A 27,607-nucleotide genomic window follows, 5' to 3' on the forward strand; every position below is an offset into this window, starting at 1 on the left:
TTTTACCCATACTGAAAAATTATACGTACATATAACACAATTTATTTTTCATTTAAATTCATAAAAATTCTGATTTAATATATATTTTTTCCCTTACCTGATTTCTTAAACTACGCCAACAGGGACTCCGAAAAATACCTGCGGTGCTCACCCGAACCCTAAAATTAAATTCCTAATTCTAATAAATTATTCTTGAATAAAATATTATTTAAATATTTCCTAGGGTCATAATTCCTAAATAAATAAATATACCCTTAAATTTATCCAAATTACTAAAATTTTCAAATCCCACTCTCGTTTTGGAGTAGGGTTTAGAAAACCCCAATTGGAAAATTACATACGCCAAAATGACGATGACGATGACTAGGACCTCGTGGTGGTGTCCGTTTGTCGATTTAGCCACATATTAACGGTGACATTGAGAAAATGGGAAAAAATTACCTTTCCCTAGGAGCAGTGCTTAAGCCGTTCCCATGAAAAATCTGCTCCAGTAGAAATGTCGGCAGCGGAACCAGAATTCCAACGGCACCTTCCGTTTCCCGATCCGTCACAAACTCGCCGAGTAATTGAGAGAAGGAAAGAAGCGAAGACGGAGGAGTGACTACGCGTACTGAACGCAGGAAAGTTTGCAGGGGGGGCGTGCCTGACATCTTCTCTTTCTTCTTCCTTCTTCTTTCTTCTTCTTCCTTCTTCTTTCTTCTTCTTTTACTTTTCTTTCTGTCAGTACTTTATATATATATATATATATATATATATATATATATATATATATATCTTATCATATACTTATTATATATATACATATATATATATATATATACATATATATTTTTATATATTATATTAACCATATATATATTTCTCTTATTTCAATTAGTTTGTTTTTTTTTTTTAAATCCAATGTAAAAATATTTAATTTAATAACTAATTATTTAATTATTTAATTTATCTTAATTTAATTTTTTTTTCTTTTCCCACGTCATTCCTTTTATTTATTTCTTTGTTATTTTATTTATTTATTATTATTATTTTTAATCATTTTAATTTTTCGGGTCTTTACAATATTATCCAATCATGGGGTCTCTCTGAAGTCCCAATGATAAGTTTTATGGACAACTATCATGTTCTGTTGAATTTGGTAAACGAAAAGGATTACATTCATGCATGGGCACGAGAAGGAAGATGGGTGGCAGGGTGCCAATTTCGGATTTTTAACTGGTCTGTGAATTTTGATGTAAACAAGGAGCCATCGATTGCACCGCAGTGGATTTTCCTACCAGGTCTGCCTTTACATTCATATAAAATGGACTGTTTGCAAAGTTTGGCCACTAGGTTTGGTAGATTCCTGGGGACAGATAATGCCACATTATATAGAACACGAGCCACTGGTGCGAGATTATATGTTGAAGTGGATTTGCAGAAAGATCCTATGGAGGGTTTTCCATTAGTGCTAGGACAAAAGCAGAATTGACAAAGGGTAATATATGAGAAAAGAGGTTTCTATTGTAATAAATGTTATGGACAAGGTCACACTAAAGTAGTATGCCAATTTGGAGTTAAGCCTAAGGATAAAAGAAAGGTAGGTATGAGGAAGGAGGGAGATGAGAGGGTTTGGAAAGAAGTGGGTAGAAAAGAGAATATGATAGTTGAAGAGGAAGACCCTGTTTTGAAGACTCAGGTTCAGAGGATAGAGGAGAAGAAGGATGGAAACGTGAGTGGGCTGTCGAAGGAGATTGAGAAAAATAAAGAAATTGTGAATAAGGTTAATAATGTGGCACTCAAAAAGTGGATGAAGTTATTTTGGTAGAGAAAAAGAGTGGAGATAAATTCAATCTTTGTCAAGACCAGAAGTCAGAGGTAGTAGGGGTGCAGGTAGAACTGGGAGGTTGCTCTAGGTCTGCCCAAGAAATCGAAGTTGTTGATGAAGGAGAGAGGGGAAAAGTTGAAAAGGACAAGGATGGGGAGGTGATTTTGGTGGAGGAGGTGGATGAGAAAGAGAGTGATGTGGAGGGTGTAGGGTGTAGGGAGAATTATGATGTGTTATTGGAGGGAGATATGGAGGTTTGCATCGATAATCAAAAAAAATATCATCCTGATCCAGGTAATGTGACAATGGGTGAGTTGGAAGGAAGATATAAAGATGATGGTCAAGTGAGAAAGTCTAAGAGGATTAAGGCAGTGCCTCAAAAGTTGAACTTATGGTGGAAAAAATTATGTTCTGGAATTTAAGAGGGTTGGGCACGTCGAAGAGAAGATTGAAACAAATTGTGAAAGATCAGAAAATTTCGATTTTGGTAGTTTCGGAACCTTTTCAAGATATAGAAAAGATAAAAAGGTGGACGGTGTATTTGCAATTTACTAAATTTTTCTCTAATATAGAGAAAGGTGGGAAGATTTGGCTATTTTGGAAAGAGGATGTTCAAGTGGATTGGGTGGATGCCTCTAATCAATGTGTGACAGTTTTGCTAACAGAGGATAGAGGCCCCTTGCTTCTTACTTTTGTATATGCCAAATGTTATCATATTGAGAGAAGAGAGTTATGGGATCAGCTTCAGGGGCTTTTGAGTTTTGATGTGGCTTGGGTTGTTATGGGGGATTTTAATGTAATTCGGTCAAATGAGGAAAGGGTTGGAGGTAGACCTCACTTGGGTTCGTCTATGGCTGAATTCAATGGTTGTATTAATAGATGTGATTTATTGGACCTCAAATTCGAAGGAAGTTAATTTTCATGGTGTAACGGACAACAAGGTTTGATGAGAAGCTGGGCGAAACTGGACAGGGTGCTGATTATTAATGTTTTTTTTATAAAATATGGTGCAGCTAAGACATTTTTGTTGAAAAGAAATACTTCAGATCATTCTCCTATCATTTTACAGCTGTGTGCGAATATGGAGAGGTATGGGCCAACGCCTTTTAGGTTCCAAAACATGTGGATGTTGCATGGGGATTTTTTGGAAATGGTTGAATAACCTTGGAAAGAACACATTGTGGCAGAATCAGGCTTGTGTAAATTGGCGGGTAAATTGAAAAGGTTAAAACAAAGACTTAGGGTGTGGAATAAACAGACATTTGGGCGTGTTGGTGGTTTTATTCAAGAGTTGGAGGAAAGGGTAGAAAAATATGAGAATTTACTACAGATAGAGTACTCGTAATCAGTTGAAGAAGAATTCCTTATTTCTAAGGCTGAATTGGAGGTTTGGTATAAAAGGGAAGAGGCTAGGTTGGCTCAGCAAGCAAAATTGAAATGGTTGATTGATGGTAATCAGAATGCAAAGTTTTTTCATGCTGTGATTACGCAAAAAGGCGTAACTCTTGTGTTAGTTCAATGGTGCTCCCTGATGGTTCGATGTTGGAAAATATGCAGATGGTCCATGATGAAGCTGTAAATTATTTTGAGCAATTCTTGAGGCAAAATAGTTTTGTGCAAAGGTCAAATCTAGACGGTCTTATCCATCCGGTGGTTTCTGAGGAGGCTATAGGTCGGTTGAGGGAAGGACCGACTGAGGAGGAGGTTTATGAAGCTATTTCTTCTACTTTCGTGAATAGTAGCCCAGGACCGGACAGGTTTGGGTCTTCTTTCTATAATACCTGTTGGAGGATTATTAAAAATGATGTGATGGATGCAGTAAGAGAATTCTTCAGAGGTGATATGTTGTCTCGGTTTTTTTGTTCCTCTTATATAGTGCTTATTCCTAAAGTTAAGGATCCTCAATCGTTTGACAAATTTTGCCCGATAAGCCTTTGTAATGTAATCTATAAAATTTCTCCAAAATCCTTGTTGGTAAGCTTTCGTTGGTGATGGGTGATTTAATATCTTTAGAACAAGGCGCATTTGTGAAAGGGAGGAGTATTTTTGAAAATATAAGGCTTGCTCAAGAGATGACAAAATTATTACATAGGCGGGTGAGAGGTGGTAATATAATGCTAAAACTTGATATGAGCAAAGTGTATGATTGAGTGGAGTGGCAGGTGGTAGACCAGATTTTCCATGCTCTTGGTTTTCCAGACTGGTTTTGTAAGTTGGTTCAGAATTGTATTTTTACTCCTTGGTTTTCAGTCATGATGCATGGCACGTATAGAGGTTTCTTCAAGTCAAAAAGGGGCTTGAGGTAAGGGGATCCGTTGTCGCCGTATATTTTCATCATCATGGAAGAAGTTTTTTTCAAGTTAGTTCAAAAAAGAATGTCTGAGAAGAGGATTTTACCGTTTGCACATCCGTGTGGTGCACCTATTATATCACATTTAATGTACGCGGATGATGTTGTTATATTTGCTAATATTGGAAAAAAATCTGTTAAACAGATAATGGAGGTGATCAAGGACTATGAAAGTTGGACTGGCCAAAGGGTGAATAAAGATAAATCAATAATTTTTTTCTCAAAGAAGTTAGGTGTTCTGAGGAAAGGAGAAATTCTTCAAGAAACTGGTTTTAGTGAGGGTAAATTTCCTTTTACGTATTTGGGTGTGCCAATTGTAGATGGTAAATTGAAGGGCTGTCATTTTGACCTTTTAATTCAAAAAATAAGTAAGAGAGTTGAGGGCTGGAAAAGTAGATTGTTGTTTCAAGGAGGTCGTCTTATTTTGTTGAGACATGTGTTGTCGAGTATGTCATTGCATTTATTAGCTGTTCTAAATGTCCCAAAACTGGTGTTAAAAAAGATACAAAGTGTGTTTGCTTCTTTTTTCTGGGGTTTTAAGGATGGAAAAGAAAAAATGAAATGGAGGGCTTGGAAGAAATTGTGTGTTCCTGTAGAGGAGGGGGGTATAAGAGTTAGGGACATTTCGGAAATGCAACAGTCTTTGTTCATGGAGTTTGGTTGGCATTTGTTAACTCAAAATTCTTTATGGGCTAGATTTTTTAGAGCTAAATATGTGAAGGGAGGACACATTGCTCTTTGCAGACCTCATGGATCAGATTCTTCCTTTTGGAAGAAAGTTCTGCAGGGTATGCCTGAACTTTTAAGTAAATCTAAGTGGAAGGTTAGAGAAGGAGATATAAATTTGTGGTATGATAAGTTTCTAGATTCAGGACCTTTAGTTGTAGAGTGTCCAGATTGTGCACATTCTTATATCAAATTAAAAGACTTGGTTATCAATAATGCGTGGGATGTGGAAAATTTGCAGAGAATTCTGGGGTTTAATAAAGCTGAAGAAGTGATAGAAAAGGTGGGAAATCTTAGAAATTCTTCGGACATACTGCTTTGGCTCCCAAAAAAGGATGGTTGTTTTAATACAAAGTCCGCTTTGGATGTTATTAGAGTTAGAGCTCCAAAGTTTGAGTGGGCAAAATGGGTTTGGAATAAATGGTTACCGAAGAAAATTGCTATCTGCATGTGGAAGGTCACTTTTGGGTGTTTAAGAGTTGATGAAAAGGTAAGAAGGGTGGGGGTTTCGATGGCTTCGGCGTGTAATTGTTGTGAGATGAGGCAGCCAGAAGATATAGAGCATGTGTTAAATGGGGGAGACTTTGCTACTGAGGTTTGGATGAAGGTTTCGGTGGAGGTTGGTGTTCCTTTCCTTAGACAACAAAGTTGGAAAGAAAGAGTCCAAATGTGGTTTAATAGGGCTTCCAGATTTTCTCAATGGGGATCATTGATGGGTTTGATTCCTTGTTTAGTAGTTTGGAGGCTGTGGAGAAGGAGATGTTTAGCTAGAATAGAGAGGAAGTTGGAGAATAGTTCAGATGTGTGGCTGTCCATTAAGTATTGGGTGGGGGTTTTGAGCAGGAACATGACAAGATTGACTCAATTAAAGGATGCTGATTTTCGGATATTGCAGAATCTGGAAGTGCAAACTGTGAATAAAAGAAGTAAAACTATGCTTTGTGTGAGATGGCTAAAACCGGGGCAAGGGAGGTTGAAACTAAATTTGGACGGAAGCAGTTTAGGGAACCTAGGGCCGGCGGGTGGTGGTGGCATCCTTAGAGACCATACAGGTACTTTTGTGTTTGGTTTTTCAAAATATTTTGGTTCTTGTTCAAATAATGAAGCTGAATTGAGAGCTGTATTAGAGGGAATAAAGATTTGCAAACATTTGGGTCATACTAGTATTGATATTGAATGTGATTCGAAGATTGTTGTAAATTGGATAAGAACAAGGAAGTGCTTCTTGTGGTATTTATGGGATTTTTGGGAGCAGCTGATTGGTTTATTGGAGGGAGTAGACTTTTCAATTAAACATTGGTATAGAGAAGGAAATAAAGTGGCAGATGCCTTGGCTCGTCAAGATACTAGGGGGAGGAATAGGTTGTTTACAAATAGTAGTCATCTTTCTAGAGTTATCAAGGGGTTATATAAATTGGAGAAGATGAGTACGACTTATTTGAGGTATGTTTAACTGATTTCCTATTGGTTTTGGGCTCTACTTTATGTTATTTATCTTTTGTTTGTTTTTTTGCGTGATATTTGGCTTGATGGTCCTTGTTTTGTTTTTGTTTTGTAATCTGTTTTTTTGCTGGATGTTGATGTTGTTTTTGGGAGGCCTTTAAAGGTTTGTCTTTTGTCCTTCCCTTTAAATATCTTGTAATCACGGTATTCCTCCGCCAAAAGTGAGGGTTTATCAATAAATAAATGGAGGTCCCGCCCTTCTTTAAAAAAAAAAAAAAAAACACAACCTTTGTAATCTGCAAATATATATAGATATGTATTCCAAAGATCAAAAACCAATGGGATTTATTTCAGAAAATATCCTTCAACAATATGTGTATTTAAGAATTCCAAGAATATCTAATCAAGTGGATTTTTAATATTAAAAGTATTGAGTCTTTGAATGGAAAAACTCACTTGAACCTAAAATATTTAATTAATAGCTAAAGCTCTTTTCAAGTGGTAATCTTATCAAAGTGATTTAATATATATATGCGCACTCAAGATCAACCTCTTAATACTTAATCAAAAATAGATTTTGCAATAATAAGCTCTATGAAATATATATATATTTACTCTTGAATCAAAAACCAATCAACCAATAGCTAAAAAAACTTTCTCAAGTAATGATCTTGTCAAAAGCATTTTTTTTTTATATGTATGTGCACACACTATATATATATATATATATATAGTGTGCACATACATCACACTCAAGATCAAACTTTTCTAATGATATTCAATAACAAGTGATGGGATGAGAAACTCTTGAAAATATTAACTTGAATGATCAAACCTCAATACTAGAATGATATATAAGATGAGTAAACGAGTTCCCTTCGAGATTCTGAGTTGATTTGCCCAAGCTCGATGAGTAGAAGTTGAAGTGTAGGCAAACATATAGCAATAAGAGCAAGTTTCTCAATATTCTTTCAATAAGATGTGTTCTTCTCTTTCTTGTGTGTCTTAGTTTCGTTCTAGGGTTTAGATATTTAGTATTTATAGTGTATTACCCTTAGGATTGATCTCAACCATTGGATCAAAGAAAAAGCTTGCGAGTTCTATTAATAAAAATCTGAATTTTAAACTTTCCCGCGACTTCAAGCTACTAAAATTGAAGTTCAGGCTCCTAAAGTGACTTCAGGCGACCGAAGTTCAAGTTCAAGCAACCGAAGTACCTCAACCAGATTCTGTTTTTCCCATTAATTCTTCAGGCTACCGAAGTGCCATTTTTCTCAATTTTTCTTTTCTAATCTAAAAATCTGCTTTGCTCTCTTTTTTAGGTCTTTTACAAAACATATTTTCCATGATTTTAAAATTATTTCTAAGTCCATGAAAGTCCCATAATGATATACATGAAATGCATGAATCCTAAAGTCATTCTAGGTTATGTTGAGCCTCAAATTAAATCATATGAAAATGTAAGTACATGAGTTCTAAATACCCATTCCCAATATGTTCTTGAACTTTGCCGCTTGCATCTTGATTCTCGTACTCTTTGAATTCCATGAATCTTACCAAGATATGTCAGCTTTACTTTATGGCTTTCATGACTCGTTATCTTTCCGTGCATGCTTAATATAGGTCTTGTTCACAAACTCAATGCACTGATCAAATGCCAAGTGATTTGTCATTATCAAAACCGGATTAGACTCATAGAGTCAACACAGAGTACTATCCCTCAACCTTTATATCAATATTTCCCAACATATATTACAACCCAGAGTGTCCAAAAAAAAAAAAAAACCTTTAGATATAAACAAAATAGTGTTCTACAAACACTCACTCTTTGCTAGCTCGTCTAGAACCCGCCTTGGAGCTCCTAGACTCGATATCCTGTAGGCCCTGAAAAATTGATATATTTATTGAGGTGAGACACTTCTCAGTAAGATGGACTAGATTATTACCAGTGTGTAGCCAACATGATTTTTGGTGTAGTAAATATATCCATCCAGTTATATTAAAATGCAAAGTATTGTAAACTGTACTCACGCCTGTATATTTAAAAATACGTATATTTTCTTTCTAGTTCACAACTCGGCTTAGCAGTAGTCCCATTATGTAAATCTACAATTATGTAAATAAGAACCTCCCTGATTGGACTATCATATACACATCATGTAATAACCCCACATGATCGGGTTGTGTGGTCTGAAAACTGGACTTAGCCTTGACTGGCCTACCACCAGGCTAAGTCAAACATATCGCGTTTGTTAGTCTGATTTGCCTACCACAGCCTGGTCTGAACTCCAGGGGCAGTCCACAACTCTTCGCAGGCCAAATCGACATCCACTACCAACACTCTCAACATAGTGTGGTTGCACTGACATATATACATCTCGTCTGTAGTTACAGGTACTGAGCATCCACTGTCCATCATGGTTCTTAGAACATACATTACAATTTACATAATAAAATAGTTAATCTATTTATATTTCTCAACACATATTTCATATTCATAATTCTCGACTCATATTTCGTGTTCACAATTCTCAACATATATCGTGAGCATTCCTTCCCAACGTCTCAACGATAACATTTCAATAACCACGTGACCAATATATCACTGTGGACTCACAGTTTCAGCATTATTCACAACATTTCCAAGCTTAAAGCTCATTATATCCAAACCTTAGTACAAAACCAGTATTTTATATATTAATCCACCATTCAGTATAAAAATCCCAATTTTTCCATGCAATACCATATCAAATAATCCACCATTTAATTATGCATTTAAATAATCATACTCATGCCACATTATTTGAATATTAAATCGTAATATAATAACCTGTGCGAGAAAAATATATTTTGCTGAAAATAAGGGTATGATCATCCATAAAATTTCATTCTACTCAAAATACATGTTTTACTGGTAAAATGGAGATGATCACCCCACTCACTTTAATTTTCTTCCAAATCCAAGTATAATAACCAAAACAACATTTTCGTCCGCCTGATTAAATTAGGAAATCATAAATAACATTCTCGTATCATATACTACAGTTTAATAGGTTCACTTTTCAAAAATAACTGGCATAATCTAATCTCCTTACCTGTTCCTGAAAATCTGCCTATCACGTTCCCTGGAACTAAACGTAGCTTTTCCTTAAACTCGCCGAGGAAAGAGAAACCGACAAGCTGAGAGGAAGGAGAGAGGATTGGAGAGCACAAGGAAGACCCGGGAGAGCTTTAGAGAGAGAGAGAGAGAACTCTAAAACCCTAGGAGAGAGAGAGAGAGAGAGAAATTATTTTTTTTTTAAAATGAGCTTACACCTATTTATAGGTAAGTTGGCTCAAAGGAAATCGTCGATGGTTTGGCCACTTAGCAAACCAAAATCTTCCTAAAAACCTCTCTGTAGTTGAAACCGTCAATGGTTTTCCTGAGATTTCCAAAACTGTTGATGGTTTGGTCTCCAACCAAATCTTCTAACTAAAACTGTCGACAGTTTTCCTGAGTCCTACAAAATCGTTGACGATTTGGTATTGTACCAAACCATTTACTTTCTTTTCTTCTTATTTCTCTTTTCTTTTTTTTTTATTTTCTTGGTTCGGGTTCCTACACTAATTGGATCATTTATGAATCCTTCTTTCACAAGGTATTGATTGTACCACATGCGCCCATATTGTTTTAATCTATATAAGGAATGTTGGAGCTTAACTGAACATAAATTTTTGGATTTTGCTTCAAGAAATTCAAATCCTTCAAAAAATTTTCATATGAATTTCACTATCTAACCATCCATGTTGTTTATTACGTCCATATGACGCATGCTCAGTCGTTCAATGACTGCTAGCCCAATTAAGAATCTGAAGAATATGTCTCCTCATAATTAATTCTGGGTTTCTACGAGAAATCTTGTGCCACACGCCTTGTTTTATATCGAGTAATTTTATTATTTTTATTTCGCTTGTGGTGTCTGGACTATAGGTCCAAAAACTTCTCTTTTGATAGAGAGTTTAATTTTGATGTGATAGCCTCTTTCCATTTTGGCCAATCACTTCTATATCGACATTCATTAACAGATTTAGTTTTAGGATCCTCATTACTTATAGTATGTCATTACTTCTGGTAATGTTATTAGCTACTGCAAATGTGTTGTTGACAACAACTTTATTTCTATCTCACATTTATCCTGTTTAATGAATTGAGATCTCATTATTATTTCCAAATACCTGTCCCTTTTCAAGGAATATCTCTTCAGGAGTTTTCTCTTCAAGAGATTCCTCTTCCGGACGAGTTTTCTCTTTAGGAGATTTCTTTTTAGGAGGTTTCATAATAGAAATTTTCATTTTCAGGAAAAATGGGTTTATGAATATCGAATGGATTATTCATCTTTGTAACCTCTTATGGAGTGTTTACAGATTTCAATTTTCTCCTTCTAGGAGTTTTATCTTTTGCACCAACAAGTCTTCCACACTTAACTTGCGGTTTAGGTTTATTAGCCGGCTGTTGTCCTTCATGGACATCAATATGTGTTGGAATATTTACAGCATGTATATGAGATTTTAATATGACCTTAGTATTTGCAAAAGAATCTGATAACTGATTTGCAATCCCTTGCAAATGTATAATGTTTGGAATTTCAAGTTCATTTTGATTTGTGCGAGAATCTAAATGAGTTAAACTTATGGCATTCCATATGATTTCATGTTGTGCTTCAGGCACTGATTTTGCTCCCCCTAATATAGGGAATACTGCTTCATTAAGGTGACAATACATTTGAAATCATTTGATAAAAGAATCTTGTTCTTTTAGTGGATGACCATGTTAATTTTTTAATGATTCTTCGCATCATTACATTTCCAAGATGTACAATATAATCATGTCAAAGTGTAAATAACTTTGGATCATTACACTTCTGGTGCAAGACATTATATGATTCAACTGCTTTAATCTTTGTATTATGTAAATTATAAAATAAAGTTGACAATTTTTCTAAAATTTGTTTCTTACAGAAACAATAGAAGTAATATAAAGAAATTATTTATTGTCTTTATTTGTAGTTTCAATGTGATATCCATTTAACCTTTAAAGCTTAACAGATTTCTTCTGAATCTGCTGGAATATAAAGTTTCATCAATTTGTAATTAAGTATCATTAGGTAACTTTATATTAGCTCTTATGGAGCCTTTAATCAAATTTGTAGAAATAGATATTGTATTGACATTTATTGAAAATATATTCAAGTAACGAAACTATTTCCTATCTTGAATAATTGTGTGTTATAACACTATTAGTTAAACAAACTTTTCCATAGACATTTTAGAATCAATCAAAGCAATGATAAATCCAAACATAATATTGCTTCCTTTGCATCATTGTTTGATTTGCAATAAAATCAGTAAAATTTATTTCTACTTCTTTACTATTTTCCTTTTCATTTATAGAGGCTTGACATAGAACTACCAAGTGCTTGGGCGTATGACAGGTATGCGACCAATGACCATTTTACTCCGCATATGTAGCATTCATTTTCATGATGCGTATTATTAATTATCCTACTTTTGGGGGTCATCCCTCTTCTGGGGGCTATCCCTCTTCTAGGGGATCGTAACCTCACGTCTCGATGCCAATGATTATTTCAATCACGGCCACAACCATGTCCATGACCATACCTTTGTCCTTGTCTTCGACCACAAAATGTGTTCATATTCACTTCAGGGAATAGAGTCGAACTAGTTGGACGAGTTTGGTAATATTTTATCAAAAGCTCATTATTTTTCTCAATAACAAAACATGATATGAATTCAGAAAATTTACTAAATTTCCTATCCCTATATTGCTGCTGCAGGAGCATACTAGTAAGATGAAAAGTAGAAAAGTCTTTTCAAACATGTCTTCATCAATAATATTTTCACCACATAGTTTTATCTTCAAGCTAATTTTATGTAAAACTGAATTATATTTACTGATTGTTTTAAAATTTTGCAACTGTAGGTACAACCATTCATATCGAGCTTTTGGTAAAATTTGATGGTCAAATATATTCTTTTAGAATTTCCCGTAGGATAAGTGAGTTTTTAATAGTGAGGTATTCAGTCCTTAATTCTTACTCTAATTAGAAAGATAACAATTATGAGAGAGAAGAATTATTAATTAGATGGTAAGCTGAGTATAAAATAAAAGAGGCAAATACATTTGAGCCCATGCATGTTTATATATGTAACAATATATAATATTTTCTTAATAACCTGCTTAATCCATACACCTTCCACACACCATCATACATACACACGTAATGAAGATCATGACTTCTACACGATCCTGCAAGGATGCAATATTTCTATCTAAAATAATAATTTTTAAATTCAATGCATTTCAATGGATTTTGACGTCAAGAATATACGATATATGATTATTGCCTTTCGATGTGAAGTAGAACAAATTTAATTTTACTTATATTTGACGTGTAAATAAATTAACAATAATAATAAGGCAATTTGTAAAAATAGAATGTAAAAATTGAAATAAAACTACGATAATAATATAGTAATATTCACTCTTCTGGGGGTGCTTAAATATGTTTTTTCAGGAACATTATTTTATTTTCTTAATTTGTACTAGTCGGGAGTATGATCCTAATTTATAATATAAAATTGATTAATAATTTACCACCTCTTCCGGAAGTTAAATATGCCACCTCATCTGAAAGATAAACGTTTCACGTCTTCAGGAGGTTGATTTTAACATCTATTTGAGAGGTTAAAAATATACCCTCTTCGGAAGGTATATCTCTTTGAGAGATTAAATATGTATACGAAAGATTTAAATATATAACCTCTTCAGGAGGACTATCTTTTCGAAATATTAAATATATATACAGTAAAATTTTATATATATACCTTTTCAGGAGGTGTATCTTATCATTTCTTCTAGACATTATATATATATATAGCTTCTTCAAGAGGAATATTTTACCATCTCTTCTGGAGATTGATACTTTAAATAAAATCGACCATTAAGGCGTTATAAACAAAAATAAAACTGTCCATTAAGGCAGTAAAAATATATAGAAATATGCAAGTTGGTTAGAGCCTCATAAATTAAATAAGAATTAAATAAATATGTTAGTTGGTCAGAATCTCGTGTTGATAACGTGTTATAAAATAATACAAAAATTAATAATAAAATAAATAGAGATGAGCTGAAAAATAAATGAAGACGAGACAGAGATTTTACGTGGTTCGAATATACCTACTTCACAGGCGGATTGGATCAAAGGTTCACTATTTAGAAGAAATTACAATATGATATGAATCTGGATTTACGCAAGATATCTCTTCTTATTTCATTTATATCTCTCATCTTTCTTTCTACTTCTATCTTTTCCTTTCTATATGCTCTTCACTCCAAGCATGCAATATGTATATATAAGCATGCTATATGTATATCACAAATGAGAGGGAGAGGGTGCCCTTTTATAGGGCAATGGGTGGAAGATGAAGGAGTGAAAGATGAATTAGTGCAGACGTATAGGATAGGTTCATAGGGATATGAATTAGTGTATATATATGGGGCAGGTTCATAGGAACATGGGGGGACATGCACCTACATTTCATAACATAATAACAATAATACTAATAATAATAATAATTTTTGTCTTGAAATAAAACCCTTCCTTCTGTAATTAGTCATCATTCATTTTATTAGAGTGGAATGAACACACACTATATAGCAAGGGATATAATATTTTATAAAAGAAAATGTGTAGTTATTGTTTATGATAACCATGCAAAAATTTCAATGGATTGACAATATGAAAGGAGTAAGGAATGAATATATATATATATATATATCTCTGTGTGTGTGTGTGTGTGTTGTTAAAGCTCACTCATTCAATCTTGTTCATTTTTTAGCTTGAGCTATGTATAAATACTCGAGTAGTAAAGCTTGTCAACTGACTTATTTAATTAGTTTGCATATTCTCTTATTTAAAATTCAAACAAAAGAAGACTTTGTTTGTTTGGCTGAGTAAACCAAGCAAGTCATGATGAACGTTACATATTGTTGAAAATAAGTTAAGTAGTTTGTTTATTCACATGAATGAAGAATTTAGACTCTAAAGTTTAAAGTTCATTAATAAACAATAAAAATTTAAAGAGAGTTGAATCTAACTCACAGACTCATTTTAACTTTAATTAACATTTTTTTAACTCAATTACAACCCTAAGCCTAACATGCATCATGCATATACATTAATTGCATATTTATTATTATTTTTAAAAAAATATTTGCAGTATTATAATGTCATTTTACTTGTTGCTTGATATCATTTTTTTTAGTTTTCTGAATAATGTTTTAGAATGTTTTTTTATCCTTTAAATTTTTCACTTCAAAAAAATTCCGTACTTTTGGGAAGTGTCATTTGCCTAATGTAATGATATTTTAAAAAAAATTTATAGTTATTTTTTTACGTTATATACAGAAATAATGAAAATATATGAGTAATGCTTTTAAACCAAATGTGAGAAACATAGACTCAAAAAGGAGAAAATCACAATAGAAAAAAAAAAAAAACCAAATAGCAGAGAAAGAAAGAGTCATCTGTATTCAAGCAAAGTGTCACGGACCCCCAAGTTAAACTCAATCAAGGGGCCGCGTAGCACTCGTCGAAACCCTCCCTTAACAGAGCCAACCAACAACTACATGTTCAAACCTGAATTCATGAGCACGAAAGAGGTTTTTGAAAGCCATTCATACTCGTGAAATATTAGTTCCAACAATAATGAATTCATGAAGACAAGCGACCTTCATACTCAATGATAAGTGGAACTAGTTATTTTATTCAATCAACAAGACAACCACACAAGTAATCATCCGAGTAATTCGACATCTAGTATAAAAATTGCTAATGAGGACAGGTGAAGCCATCTCTCCTTTCCATTTAATCAAGATCACATTGTCAACCCCAAACACTCCCCCTTTCACTCTATCAATGTCCTCGCTGATGTACTGTAAGAAGTCTTCCCACTATTATTGTTGACATCCTTCGTAATTGACTACTTGTCCACAAGGCAACATATTTAGTCTATACCTTGTACGACTCATCCACTGTGTGAGGGAACTCTACGACTCATCCATTGTATGAGATAACTATGACTATTGACTTGCAAAGAGCTAAAAAGGGATATGACTCATCCATTGTGTGGGATCACTACGATTACTCATCCACTGTGTGACATAACTACGACTACTGACTGGTAAAGAGCTGAAAAGGGAAACAACTCATACACTGTAGTTGGTTGTCTTTTGGGTATTGAAATAAACTGAATCTCTCATCATACCATCATTCAAGTCATCAAAGGCTTCCAAGTCCTTCTCAAGATTAACTAGTAAGAGCGTGTAGCGTTCAGCTTGCCAACCCCTTTAGCACTTGGCGTGACACTCTGTCTACTCTCTTGGGTGCTTGGTGTGAACCATTACTTTTCTCTGCCATGTTGACTTACCAGAGAGTGCAGTATTCACCCTACCTACCCTTTTGCACTTGGAGTGACACCTTGCCTACTTTCTTGGGTGCGTGAGGGTGAACCATTACCCGCTCTCTATAGTCCTACTCCAAGTCCTCTGCCCACTTACCCATCAAGTTGTAATGGATTCTTTTACATTCTCTGCACGTGCAACATAAGCAATGTCTACTCTCTTGGGTGCTTGGCGTGAACCATTACTTTTCTCTGCCATGTTGACTTACCAGAGAGTGCAGTGTTCACCCTACCTACCCTTTTGCACTTGGAGTGACACCTTGCCTACTTTCTTGGGTGCCTGAGGGTGAACCATTACCGCTCTCTATAGTCCTACTGGAAGTCCTCTGCCCACTTACCCATCAAATTGTCATGGATTCTTTTACATTCTCTACACGTGCAGCGTAAGCAATGATCTCAATTAACTCTCGTAAGGAGGCCTCAAGCTCTATTGGCACCACCCCTTGGGACTATGGATTGCATTACGCCCATGATATGTTTCAGCCTATTCAAGGCTTGCAACAGCTCAATACTCTCTGACAAGCCTCAAGCTCTATTGGTCTTTTTCTCATAGGGAGGCCTCAAGCTCTATTGGCTCTATCCTTAGGATTATGGATGGCATCACGCCCTCAATGTGTTTCAGCCTACTTAAGGCTTCTAATAGCTCAATACTCTCTGTTAGACCTCAAGCTCTATTCGCCTACTTCCCATAGGGAGGCTTTAAGCTCTATTGGCACTACCCCTTGAGATTATGGATGGCATCATGCCCTCGATGAGTTCCAACTGCTCAATGCTCCTCTCTAATAACTTAAGCTTTGTTTGTCTTTCACCTTCATGCGATGGGAGAGATGACATCATGCCCTCAATGCATTTCAACCTATTCTACTTTTAACTACTCCATACCAAGGATTTTTATACATGGAATGAATTATTCAAGTCTCACAATTCTATTTTCAAAATCAATTACACTATAGAGGTTTTCCCCTTAGCGTTTTCTCTCTGGCAGCCTCAACTCAATTGACATGCCTTTCTCGAGTCATCTCTTGCCTCTCATGCTTCAATATTGTCCGTCTTTACAAAATTTTAAATTCTCATTTCACAACTCATGGTGCTCAGAATCACCATGCACTAATACCAACTATCACGAACCCCCAAGTTAAACTCAATTAGGGAGACGCGCGACACTCGTCAAAGCCCTCCCTCGACAAAGTCGGCTAACGACACGTTCAAACCTACATTCGTGAGCACCAGAGAGGTTTTCGTAAGCCATTCATACTCGTAAAATATTAGTTCCAACAATAATAAATTCATGAAGACAAGTGACCTTCATACTCGATGATAAGTGGAACTAGTTGTTTTATTCAATCAGCAAGAGAACCACACAAGTCATCATCCGAATAATTCGACATCTAGTATAAAAATTGCTGGTGATGACAGGTGAAGCCATCTCGCCTGCCCATTTAACCAAGATCACACTATCAACCCTAACACAAAGCTTACTTCACTAGTCCAGCTTTATTAGCCAACACAGGTGTGCATGTGCTGCTCATGAATGCGCACGCGCATGTATGTGTGTGCGTGTGTGTGTGTGTGTGAGAGAGAGAGAGAGAGGCTCATAAAAAAAAAATGTTGCCACTTGCCAGGGGGCAGGCATATGACTATAAACACAAAAGAATAATTTTATTGCATTCCACAATCTCAGTTTTTTTTGTCTAATTAAACGGGATGGATTGAAACGCAACCCAAAAACACAATGCCCCAACCACATTTCGGACCCCCCCACCCTCTACCACTGCCCAAACAAACAAAATTAAAATTAAAATTAAATACATTTTTATTTTATGTACTTAACCCGTATACTTATAACTACAGCTCCCTCTTTCTTCTTCCTGCGTGGGAATTATTTTGGATCGAATGAATGCAAGCAAACCTGAAAAAAAGGAAGTGGCGGGCAGAGGACAGAACAGAGGAACTCCCTTCTTCCCTAAGCTCTCCAACATATTTCCCACAAAAACAAATACTGAAAATAATAATAATAAAGATTTTAAAAAGAAAAAAGAAAACTTAAGTTCAAAATCACCCAACTGTTCCATCCATCTCATACGGCCTTCCCTTCAGTTTCCTGAAACTTCCTTTTTCTTCATCTCTCTGCATAAATAAAAGATACCAAAATAAAATAAAATAAAAGAAAAAAAAATCAGTAAATCACCTGCACATACATGTGTGTGTAAGAACTAAAACAAATTTATCCCACTGCAAAAAAAAACACCTAAAATTAAAACTTATTTTTGGACCAATTCCATTGGATCACACCACTTTCTTTCCTGGTTCTCTCAAAAAGCAGCAGAAATTAGATGAGAGGTTAGGGTAGGAGTTGGAAAACAGAACACCTTACCTTCTGCCTATTGGAGCAGGGATGTTGAGGGAATTCTTCATTGGCAAGTGGTAAATCGGTGATCCTGTCCCAAGGCCCCTAGCATCCCACAAGCTACTTCTAGCAATTTCCCTGCTTTCCACATTTTAAAGTTTATAAGCAAATGAACACAAGATATTGTTTGTTTGTTCGAGAATAATATCACTCAAGTAGAAGAATCATTACTGAAAAGAGATAACATATTCTACAACACAAATTAAAAAGTTTCTACTTCAAATCTTCTTGGTTTTAGCACTGCGCCCTGTAGAGATTAATTTAGAGTGATTCCTTATGGTATTTATTTCCAGATAATCCATAAGCACAACAGCATGCATTGCAAAACTTTGGTAACTAAATACAAATAAGCAAACAGGCCAAAAGACAAAAATCCCATAATCAACACCAGCAGGATTTTTCTGCTATTCTTTTTCTTTTCCCATAATCCCATTCTTTAATGATTTCTAAGACTACCCATCTCACTAATTCCTTCCCTCGACACATCCTCCCCCATTGACAGATCATCCCTCACATTCCCATCATTCTCACCTAAGAAAAGACGATTTTGAGGCAACAAGGTCACCAAGGGCAAAGAAATGAAGATACAAATTTTAAATAAAATAAAGGTTCCTGCTGCTGCTGCTTCCTACTATTAATTAAAGGACACTACAATCAGAATCATTCAACCACACGAAATTTGGGTTACCAAAAAAACCAAGTTTTGCACCATAGTATAAAAACAACTTAATATACTTGCAAGGTTCAAATTAGTGCATGGGCAAGCAAAATTTTCAACAACAATTCACTCAATTCAGGGATAAAGCGCCCATCCACCCCTCTGAATCCTATGCCTGGATTCATTTTCACTTTGCCTCAAAAGCTTCAAATTTTCGTCACCTTACACCAACGAACGTTGATTCATGCTAATAGAGCCCCCCATTATGCTCCAGCATTAGGATTAAATGAATTTCCACCCACATTACTTACACATTACCAATTTAGTGCTCAGGGCAAGAAAGATCATGTCAGTTAATCTGTTTCTTCAACAATCCATCCTTCTCTTCTGCTTAAAATCATTTTATGGCAGTCATTTTCAGAAATTTATTTTTCCCCTTGAGAGAATAATAAGTTTGCAAAATTAGCATGTCAGTGGACAGGTGACAGACCATTTCCCACGTAAAGCAATCATGTGCAGAACATGAATCTGAAAATCTATCAAACATAACCATTGTGAATACAACCTAGGATTATGTGGACACATACAGCAAATCGAAAAAATATAAAAGAGCAAAAAAGAACACAGCAATTTAAAGGGTTCAGCAGTGCGCCTACATCCAACAAGCCACTGCAAAAAATAATAATAAATAAATAAATAAAAATTGGACTATTGTACCCTCCAAGGCCCTTCAATCCTCTTGCCCTCCACACAAAACCTTCTCTTAGTTATAGATATAAAGTAGACTACCTCTATTGAGTATGGATCACAACTCAGCGTTAACTGCAAAAATAGGAGGGGACTATTACCCTGAATCTGTCTAAAAGTTATAGGTGCAACAAGCTAAAATTGAAACTTTGGAGGGTAAAGGGAACATGACCCCAAACAGTTGGAGGGACACAAAATACAATTATCCCATTTTGTTTGAACAAATAAACTCAAACAAATGGCTTTCATGTTACATTTTCTAGCCTATGAAGCACGAATACTTCTAGAGGGCAGCCACATCCATATCAATTCCAAATACTAATGCACTCTGCGGTTATGCATCAAATATCCTCTTCTTTTTTTATTTGGTAAGAACAACATATCCCATAACTATATCCAGATGTTTCAAGATTTACATCATATCGACATCGCATTCAGAACATGGTTTTAAAACCTGGAACAGTGATCACCGGGTCGGTTCAACCAGTCAGACTGATGGTCAAACCAGCAGTATATTTTATATATATAATGTGTGTGTGCACAATGTGCATGTGTACTACAAAGAGGTTTTAATAATTATTATCATTTGTTTGGATTAAGAACTTTATATTGAAGAAAAAAAAAGTAGAAAATTCATTTTCTGTTATTATTTTTTTATAAATATTTATTTAAAATTAAGAAAAATAAATGTCAATAATGTGCAAAATCAAACTTTTGTTTAATTGAGTTACTGCAACATTGTTTTCTTTTTTAATTTCATGATCACTTTTGAAAATTTTAAATTTTTTATATTTGGTGTTACTTTTATTAATATTTTCAAGATTCAAACAACGAATTTATAGTAAAGATTTTAAATTTTTATAACTTCTCTATTTTTTTACAATATATGTACATGAATATGTACATATAAATATATACACATGCTCCTAAAGCATGAAACAAATTTGGCTCCTGTCGTTATTGTTCTTGTTTGCCTGAGGTCTTGCATTTTTTAATTTATCTGGATTTAATACAATTTCAGATTGTCCTTCGTTCAATCTATAGAATCCCAAATTTATCACTTGAACTCCAAAGTCTCAAATCCATCACAAATATTGCTTAGCATGTACCACAAATTTGTACATGACATATTTTTCTATTATAAAATTATTTCATTCTCAAATTTCTATTAAATAAATCAACACAAGGTATGATGAAAAATTTATTACGTCCTTCAAAAAAAATGTACTTCTACTTCTTTAATATTTAAGCTAAGCCTTTTAACACTTGTTCTACATAGTTTGGATAGAACATGGTAAAATATTGATTTATAATGTAAAAAATATATATTATATTTAGTTACAAATGTAAAGTTCTTCCAAGTGAAAGCCTAATCACTCAACAGAGAGTCTTAATGTTAGATATATATGTATTAAAAAATGGAAGAAAAATGAAAAAATAAACCAGTGTAAGAGAACTAGGTTGTGGAACCAACAAAAAAAACCAAACCTTAAGTCCCACTAGGTGGGGTCGACTATATGAATCATTTTCCGCCAATTTATGCGATCATGGACCATTTCTTTGAACAGATTCAGGGATATTAAATTCTTACTATCTCCTCCCAAGTTATTTTAGGTCTACCCCTACCCCTTTGACTGCCCCCCACAGTAACTAAATCACTCTTCCTCATTGGTGCACTATGCGGCCTACGTAGCAAATGTCCATACCATCTAAATCGTCCCTCCCTTATCTTCTATAGGAGCTATACCTAACTTACTACGAATATGTTCATTCCTTAATTTATCTTTCAATGTTACACCACTCATCCATCAAAACATTCTCATTTTGGTAACTTTTACTTTTTGGATAATATGTTTCTTCGTCGCCCAACATTCCGACCCATATAGCATAGCTGGTCTTATAGCTGTCCTATAAAACTTCCCTTTCAATTTTAAGGATATTTTACAATCACAAAGCACACTTGAAACACTTCTCCATTTTACCCAATCTGCTTTAACTCTATGCATTACATTATCTTCAATTCTCCTTCAGCTTGCATAATAGATCCAAGGTATTGAAATCTACAAGTGCCATTTTTTTCTTCATCATCAAGTTTAACTTTGTCTTCAATATTCCTCCTATCATTACCAAAATTACATTTCATATATTTTTTCTTATTTCTACTTGTCCTAAAGCCTCTAGATTCCAAAGCTTCTCTCCATAAGTCCAACTCAGGCTCTACTCCATCCCTAGTTTCATTAATTAATACAATATCATCTGCAAACAACATACACCATGGAGCCTCCTTTTGAATACTCTTAGTCAATTGGTCAATCACTAAAGCAAAAGGATAAGGACTCAAAGCTGATCCTTGATGTACACCTATGGTGATTGAAAATTCTCTAGTTTCTCCCTCTATAGTCCTTACACTAATCATTACTCCATTGTACATATCCTTAATGACATCAATATACATACTACATACACCCTTTTTTTTTTGTAAAACCCACTACAGAACTTCCCTAGGTATCCTATCATATGCTTTCTCAAGGTCAACAAATATCATATGCAAGTCCCTCTTCTTTTCCCTAAACTTTTCCGTTAATCTTCTTAAGAGATATATAGTTTCTATGATAGATCTCCTAGGCATAAAACCAAATTGATTTTCTGTGACCTTTGTTTCTAACATTAATCTTTGTTCAACTACCCTTTCACATAATTTCATCGTATGACTCATAAGTTTAATTCCACGATAGTTATTACAATTTTGAACATCTCCTTTATTTTTGTATATAGGTATTAAAGTATTTTTCTTCCATTCATCTGACATTTTCTTAGTTTTTATAATTGTATTAAATAAATTAGTTAACCATATAATTATGTTATCACCTAAGCATTTCCAAACTTCAATTGGAATGTTATCTAGTCCCATAGCTTTCCCATTTTCATCTTTTTTAGTGCAAACTTAACTTCGTTAACTCTAATTTTGCAAATAAATCTCACATTTTTAGTTTTTTCCTGATTTGACAATTATAAGTTTAAGCTTTCTATTTGGTTTTCATTAAACAACTTACTAAAGTAACTTTGTCATCTTTATTTAATGTCTTCGTCCTTAACCAAGAAAAAATCAACCTCACTTTTTATACGTTTTACATTTCCTAAGTCCTTACTCTTCCTTTCTCTAGCTTTAGCAAGTTTAAATATATCTCTTTCCCCTTCTTTTGTATCTAATCTATCATACAAACTATTAATGATCTGTATCTAGCTTCACTAACGGCCTTTTTTGCATCTTTTCTTACCTCGTTATACTTTTCAAAGTTATCCTTGCTTCTACATTTTATTACGTTTTATACCAAATTCTTTTTTGTCTTTATGGCTTTTTGTACATCTTTATCCCACCACCAACTCTCTTTGCTATTTGAAAATCTTTCCCTTAATTCACCTAAAATCTCTTTTACTATCTTTTTAATAAAGCTAACTAATCTACTCCAAAGAGTATTTGTATCTATCACATCCTCTATAGTCCAATCCCCATCTTTGATTATTTTATCTTTAAATTTTATTATATTTTCTTCATTTAAGTTCCACCACCTAGTTCTCTTATACTAGTTTATTCTATCATTTTTTTTCCATTCTTTAATACATATATCTAACACTAAGACTCTATGTGGCGTGGTTAGACTTTCACCTGAAATAACTTTACAATCCTTGCATGATAAACGATCTACCCTCATAGTTAAAAAAATAATAATAATCTATTTGACTTCTATTTTGTCCACTTTTAAAGGTTATTAAGTGTTCCAAATGACTTTCAATTCTGAAAATCAATGATGGTCACCATTCCGGAAGTTATGAATAATGTTAAAATTTTGGTGAGAGGTGGGAACTCTTCTTTTTGGTTCAATAGGTGGCTTACATCAGGCCCGTTAGCTATGCGCACTGAGAATATTTAGAACAAGAAGCTGTGTATTAAGGATTGCTGGTTGAATAACAACTGGAACTTTGTTTTATTAATGGAATTGGTTGGGGCCGACAAAACAATAAAAATCTTGCGTAATGTGTCAGCTGGTAAAAGTGGTCAGAATATATTTATCTGGAAGCCTACCCCTAACGGCAATTTCTCTATAAAAACGGCATGGGAAGCAGTGAGGAGCAGAGGTGATAATTTTTGAGTGGAATGACTAGTTTTGACATTCTTTATTGCCTAGAAGAATCTCAATGTGTTTATGGAAAGCCTGGTTTAGATGTTTGGCAATAGATATTCAGGCCAAAGGACTATCGATGGCTTCGACTTGTGCTTGTAGAGTGCAGAGAAGTCAAGAAAATACTGATCCCATTCTTTCTTTAAGCGAGATGGCTTAAGAGGTTTGGCGTCGGGCTAGTGTGGTGTTGGGGATTCCTTTCCAACGGTTCCTTCCCTAGAAAAACAGAATTGCAAACAGATTCCACTATGCTCGAAAATCATCTATTAAAGGTATTTTAATCGATCTGATTCCGTATTTGATTACGTGGTGCCTCTGGAATCGAAGATGCAAAGCGAGAATGGAAGGAGTTTATCAAAGTGCGGATCAAACGTAGAGAAATGTTCGATACTGGATTAATTCTTTAGCTGAGAGCTCTAATTCTTTTCAAAAATTGAAGATATCGGACATTACAATTTTGAAAGAGTTTTAAATTCAGCATTAGGGAGTTTGCGTCAGGCCTAAAAAAATTATTTCATGCGTTAAACTCCCAACAGGGTGGATAAAACTTAATTGTGATGAGAGCTGTAGGGACAATCCGGGTACTTTAGGAGGTGGAGGAATTATTCGGGACTACCATGGCATGGTGAAAGCAATTTTTTCGAGCTATTTTGATAATGGTAACAATAGTGCAGAATTAAAAGAAATTTTGAAAGAAATTCGTTTATTCAAACGACTTTATTATTTTAATGTGATTATTAAACGTGACTCGCGAATTGTTGTTGATTGACTTCGGAAAGGTAGATGTATCTTATAGTATCTCTGGGATTTTTGGAAGGACCTCGTGGCGGAACTAGAAGAAGTGAATTTCATGGTGATCCATCAATATAGGGAAGGCAATAATGCTGCTGATTTTCTCGCTAGAGAAGGAGAAATGAGAAATAATGTCATCTACGAAAAATAACATTTTTTACCACATTATCTGAGAGGTATCCTTTGGATGGATAAGTTGGGTCTCACTTCCTTTCGTTATTAGTTCAACCTCTCAATTTTTGTTTGGTAAGTTTAGATTTTTTTATTTTATTTTATTTTATTATTTTTGTTTTTGATAGGTCTGTTTAGATTTGTTTCTTATTTAGCTTTGTTTGGATTTGTAATCCTATTTTGGTTGGTTGTTGGTGTTGTTTTTGAGAAGTCTTTAATTTTTTTATCTGTAATCTCTCAATATTTGTCTTGTAACCATGGTATTCCTCCGCCAAAAATGAGGGTATATTAATAAATAAATGGAGGTGCCGCCCACCTTTATTAAAAATAAAAAAAAAAATGTATTTTTCTCTCTTCTTAAAGCAAGTATTCATTATACTAAAATCATATGACATAGCAAAGTATTAGATCATCTCCCCAGGCTCATTTTTGTCTCCATAGCCATGTCCTCTATGTATCATCTCATAATTTTTATTATCACTTCCAACGTGTCCATTTAGATCTCCTCCTATAAATATTTTCTCATTTCCTAGCAATGTTTTAAAAGGCGAAAGCGTAAGGTGAGGCATTTTGCCCCCCGCAAGACGAGGAGAGGAGCATATAGTGTTGGAGTTTGTAAATTCATCAGAAAGCATTGGGATGATTTTCTCCCTCATCACTTTCGAAGTGGAGAATGATGATAATTTTTTCTCTCCATACCACAAAATTTTATTACATTCAGCTTGGCTCGCGACAAGGATGCCCTAATCAATAATCACATTCAAATTACATATAAAGGAATTTTCTGGAACATTCCTTTGGTAAGAGATGTCTTTGATCGGAAAATTTGACTATGTTACTGATTTTTATAGTAGCTTTTACAAATTATATATACATTATAGAAAAGCAATTGCAACAAAAGCCATAGAATGCTCCAAAAGATTAGTTCACATTTCTATATCTTTGGAAAAATAATAATAATTACGATGGATCTATAAGATATATTACTTCAATTTTAAACATGTTTCTTCTAGTATAGAAGGTTCAAATGTTTGAAAAACATAGTTACCATTTGAATTGATAAGAGTTTTTAGGAAAGAAAAGAAAACACATTTATTATTATTTTAAATTTTTTTAAAAAAAAGTCTTATGTGCTTTCACCAATGGAGTGTTCTCAATTTTTCTGATCTTTTAATTTTTCAGAAACAAATGGGACATATTTCTTTACTATAATTCTCCACCAAATAACAATAAGTGTGTTACGCCAATTTTAAACAAATTATGAAAAATAAGATTTCCTCTCAACATTAATAAAATATGCAATGAAACTTTTTTGTACATTTTGAAATAATTAAGATTTTTAGATTATAAATTTGAGTAAATAATAGTAATGGATTCTATAATAAAAGGGAATTAATTAACATACCCCTCCGAGGGTGGGCGACCACCTTCACGGCATGATCCGTCTTCGTCATCTCCGGCTTCTTCTCCGGCACGTCCGCCGGAAACAACACCCTATCAATCCCCTGCACCGAGATCCTACCGTCCGTATAAACATCCGGGTCAAATAGATACGCCGCCGTATCCCCCTTCCCGAACCTCACTGACCCATCGGCCTCCTCAGCGACCACCGTGTGCGGCAACCGGAGCGTCTCGTACTCCACCTTCCCGAGCCTCTTCACCGAAATGTACATACTCTCCTCCGTCTGGTACTCTGGTATCATATGGTAGTACATCATCTGCTCCGGCGCCCCCGGCTCGCTCAGCTGCTCCGTCGTCAGAGCCGCCATGGCCTCATCGTTCGGAGCCAAGACGGTGAGCACATATCCCTCTGACACTAGCCGCCCCATCTCGCTAGCCAGAGACGTCAGGTTCACCAGAATGTCCGCCATTTCGTTGTACCCCCCGTAGAGGAGGAGCGTCTGGATGAAGTCCTTCACCTGGCTCTCGCCGTCGAAGTGCCGGTGCGCACCGCTGGGCCCTGGCGCCGGCGCGGGAGCCATGGCGGGTCCCGGAGCCATGGCGTCGTAGATCGGGAGAACCGGCAGCGAACCGGGTTTCGCGGTCGTAGCTGGGGCCTTTTTCAGCCGGTTCGTCCGGGGGTCCACCACCGGCGCTCCCTCCGGCAACACCGCCGAGATGGACCGCAGGCTCCGCCGGCGGTTGAAATCCTCCTGTACGGACCGTGGAACTAACAGTCGTTCTATCCCGTGAATCACTCCGTCAGGTCGAACCACCGAGTCCGGGTGAACCACCGTCGCGAGATCCACCGCCTTCTCGCCTGACGCCGTCCGAGACAGCTGCACGTGGTCGTCGGAGAGCGTGCGATGCCGAGTCGAACGAGTCGACTCGGCCTCCCACATGTCGGAGTCGACCCGAGTCGGAATCACGTGAAACAGAAGCAAGGTCTGGAGGGACCGGAGATTCCCGGGCTCAAGGAGGAACCGCTTGAACTCGGGGTCGAGATCTCGCTCCAGAGCTTCGTTCCTCGGAGCGAAAATGGTGATATTGTACTTGCCGACAGCGTCTTCGAGGGTGTGAAGGAGGAGGGCCTTCTCCACCAACTCGGCGAGTTCAGTGTAATGCGAGTCGAGGAGAGCCACCAGAACCGAATTGGAGTTAATCTGGCCGGAGCTCGACGAAGGAGACGACCTGAGAATGGAATTTTCCGGCAATGCGGAGCATATTCCCGCGAATAATAAGAGGAGTACAAGCTTGCTTACCCCATGGACAGTGGAATCCATGGCGATTGCAGAATCGAGGTTGTGTACGGTGCCCCGTGTGTATCTGGATTTTGTTGCGGTGCCGGTTGCTTTGTGTTTGG

At 35.6% G+C, this 27,607-nt stretch overlaps 1 protein-coding gene across 1 annotated transcript; it reads right to left on the reverse strand.

The window, feature by feature from the left end:
- Positions 1-17,482: 17,482 nt before the first annotated feature.
- On the reverse strand, positions 17,483-27,607 carry LOC131149226 (fasciclin-like arabinogalactan protein 17). The gene is made up of 3 exons (XM_058099484.1): positions 26,210-27,607; positions 18,223-18,333; positions 17,483-17,975 (listed from the first exon to the last, which is right to left on the reverse strand). Exons 1-2 carry the CDS (start codon positions 27,525-27,527, stop codon positions 18,260-18,262), a joined length of 1,392 nt encoding a protein of 463 aa, XP_057955467.1. The 5' UTR covers positions 27,528-27,607; the 3' UTR covers positions 17,483-17,975; positions 18,223-18,259.

Source organism: Malania oleifera, chromosome 2 (genome assembly GCF_029873635.1).
Source record: "Malania oleifera isolate guangnan ecotype guangnan chromosome 2, ASM2987363v1, whole genome shotgun sequence".
Classification (NCBI taxonomy): domain Eukaryota; kingdom Viridiplantae; phylum Streptophyta; class Magnoliopsida; order Santalales; family Ximeniaceae; genus Malania; species Malania oleifera.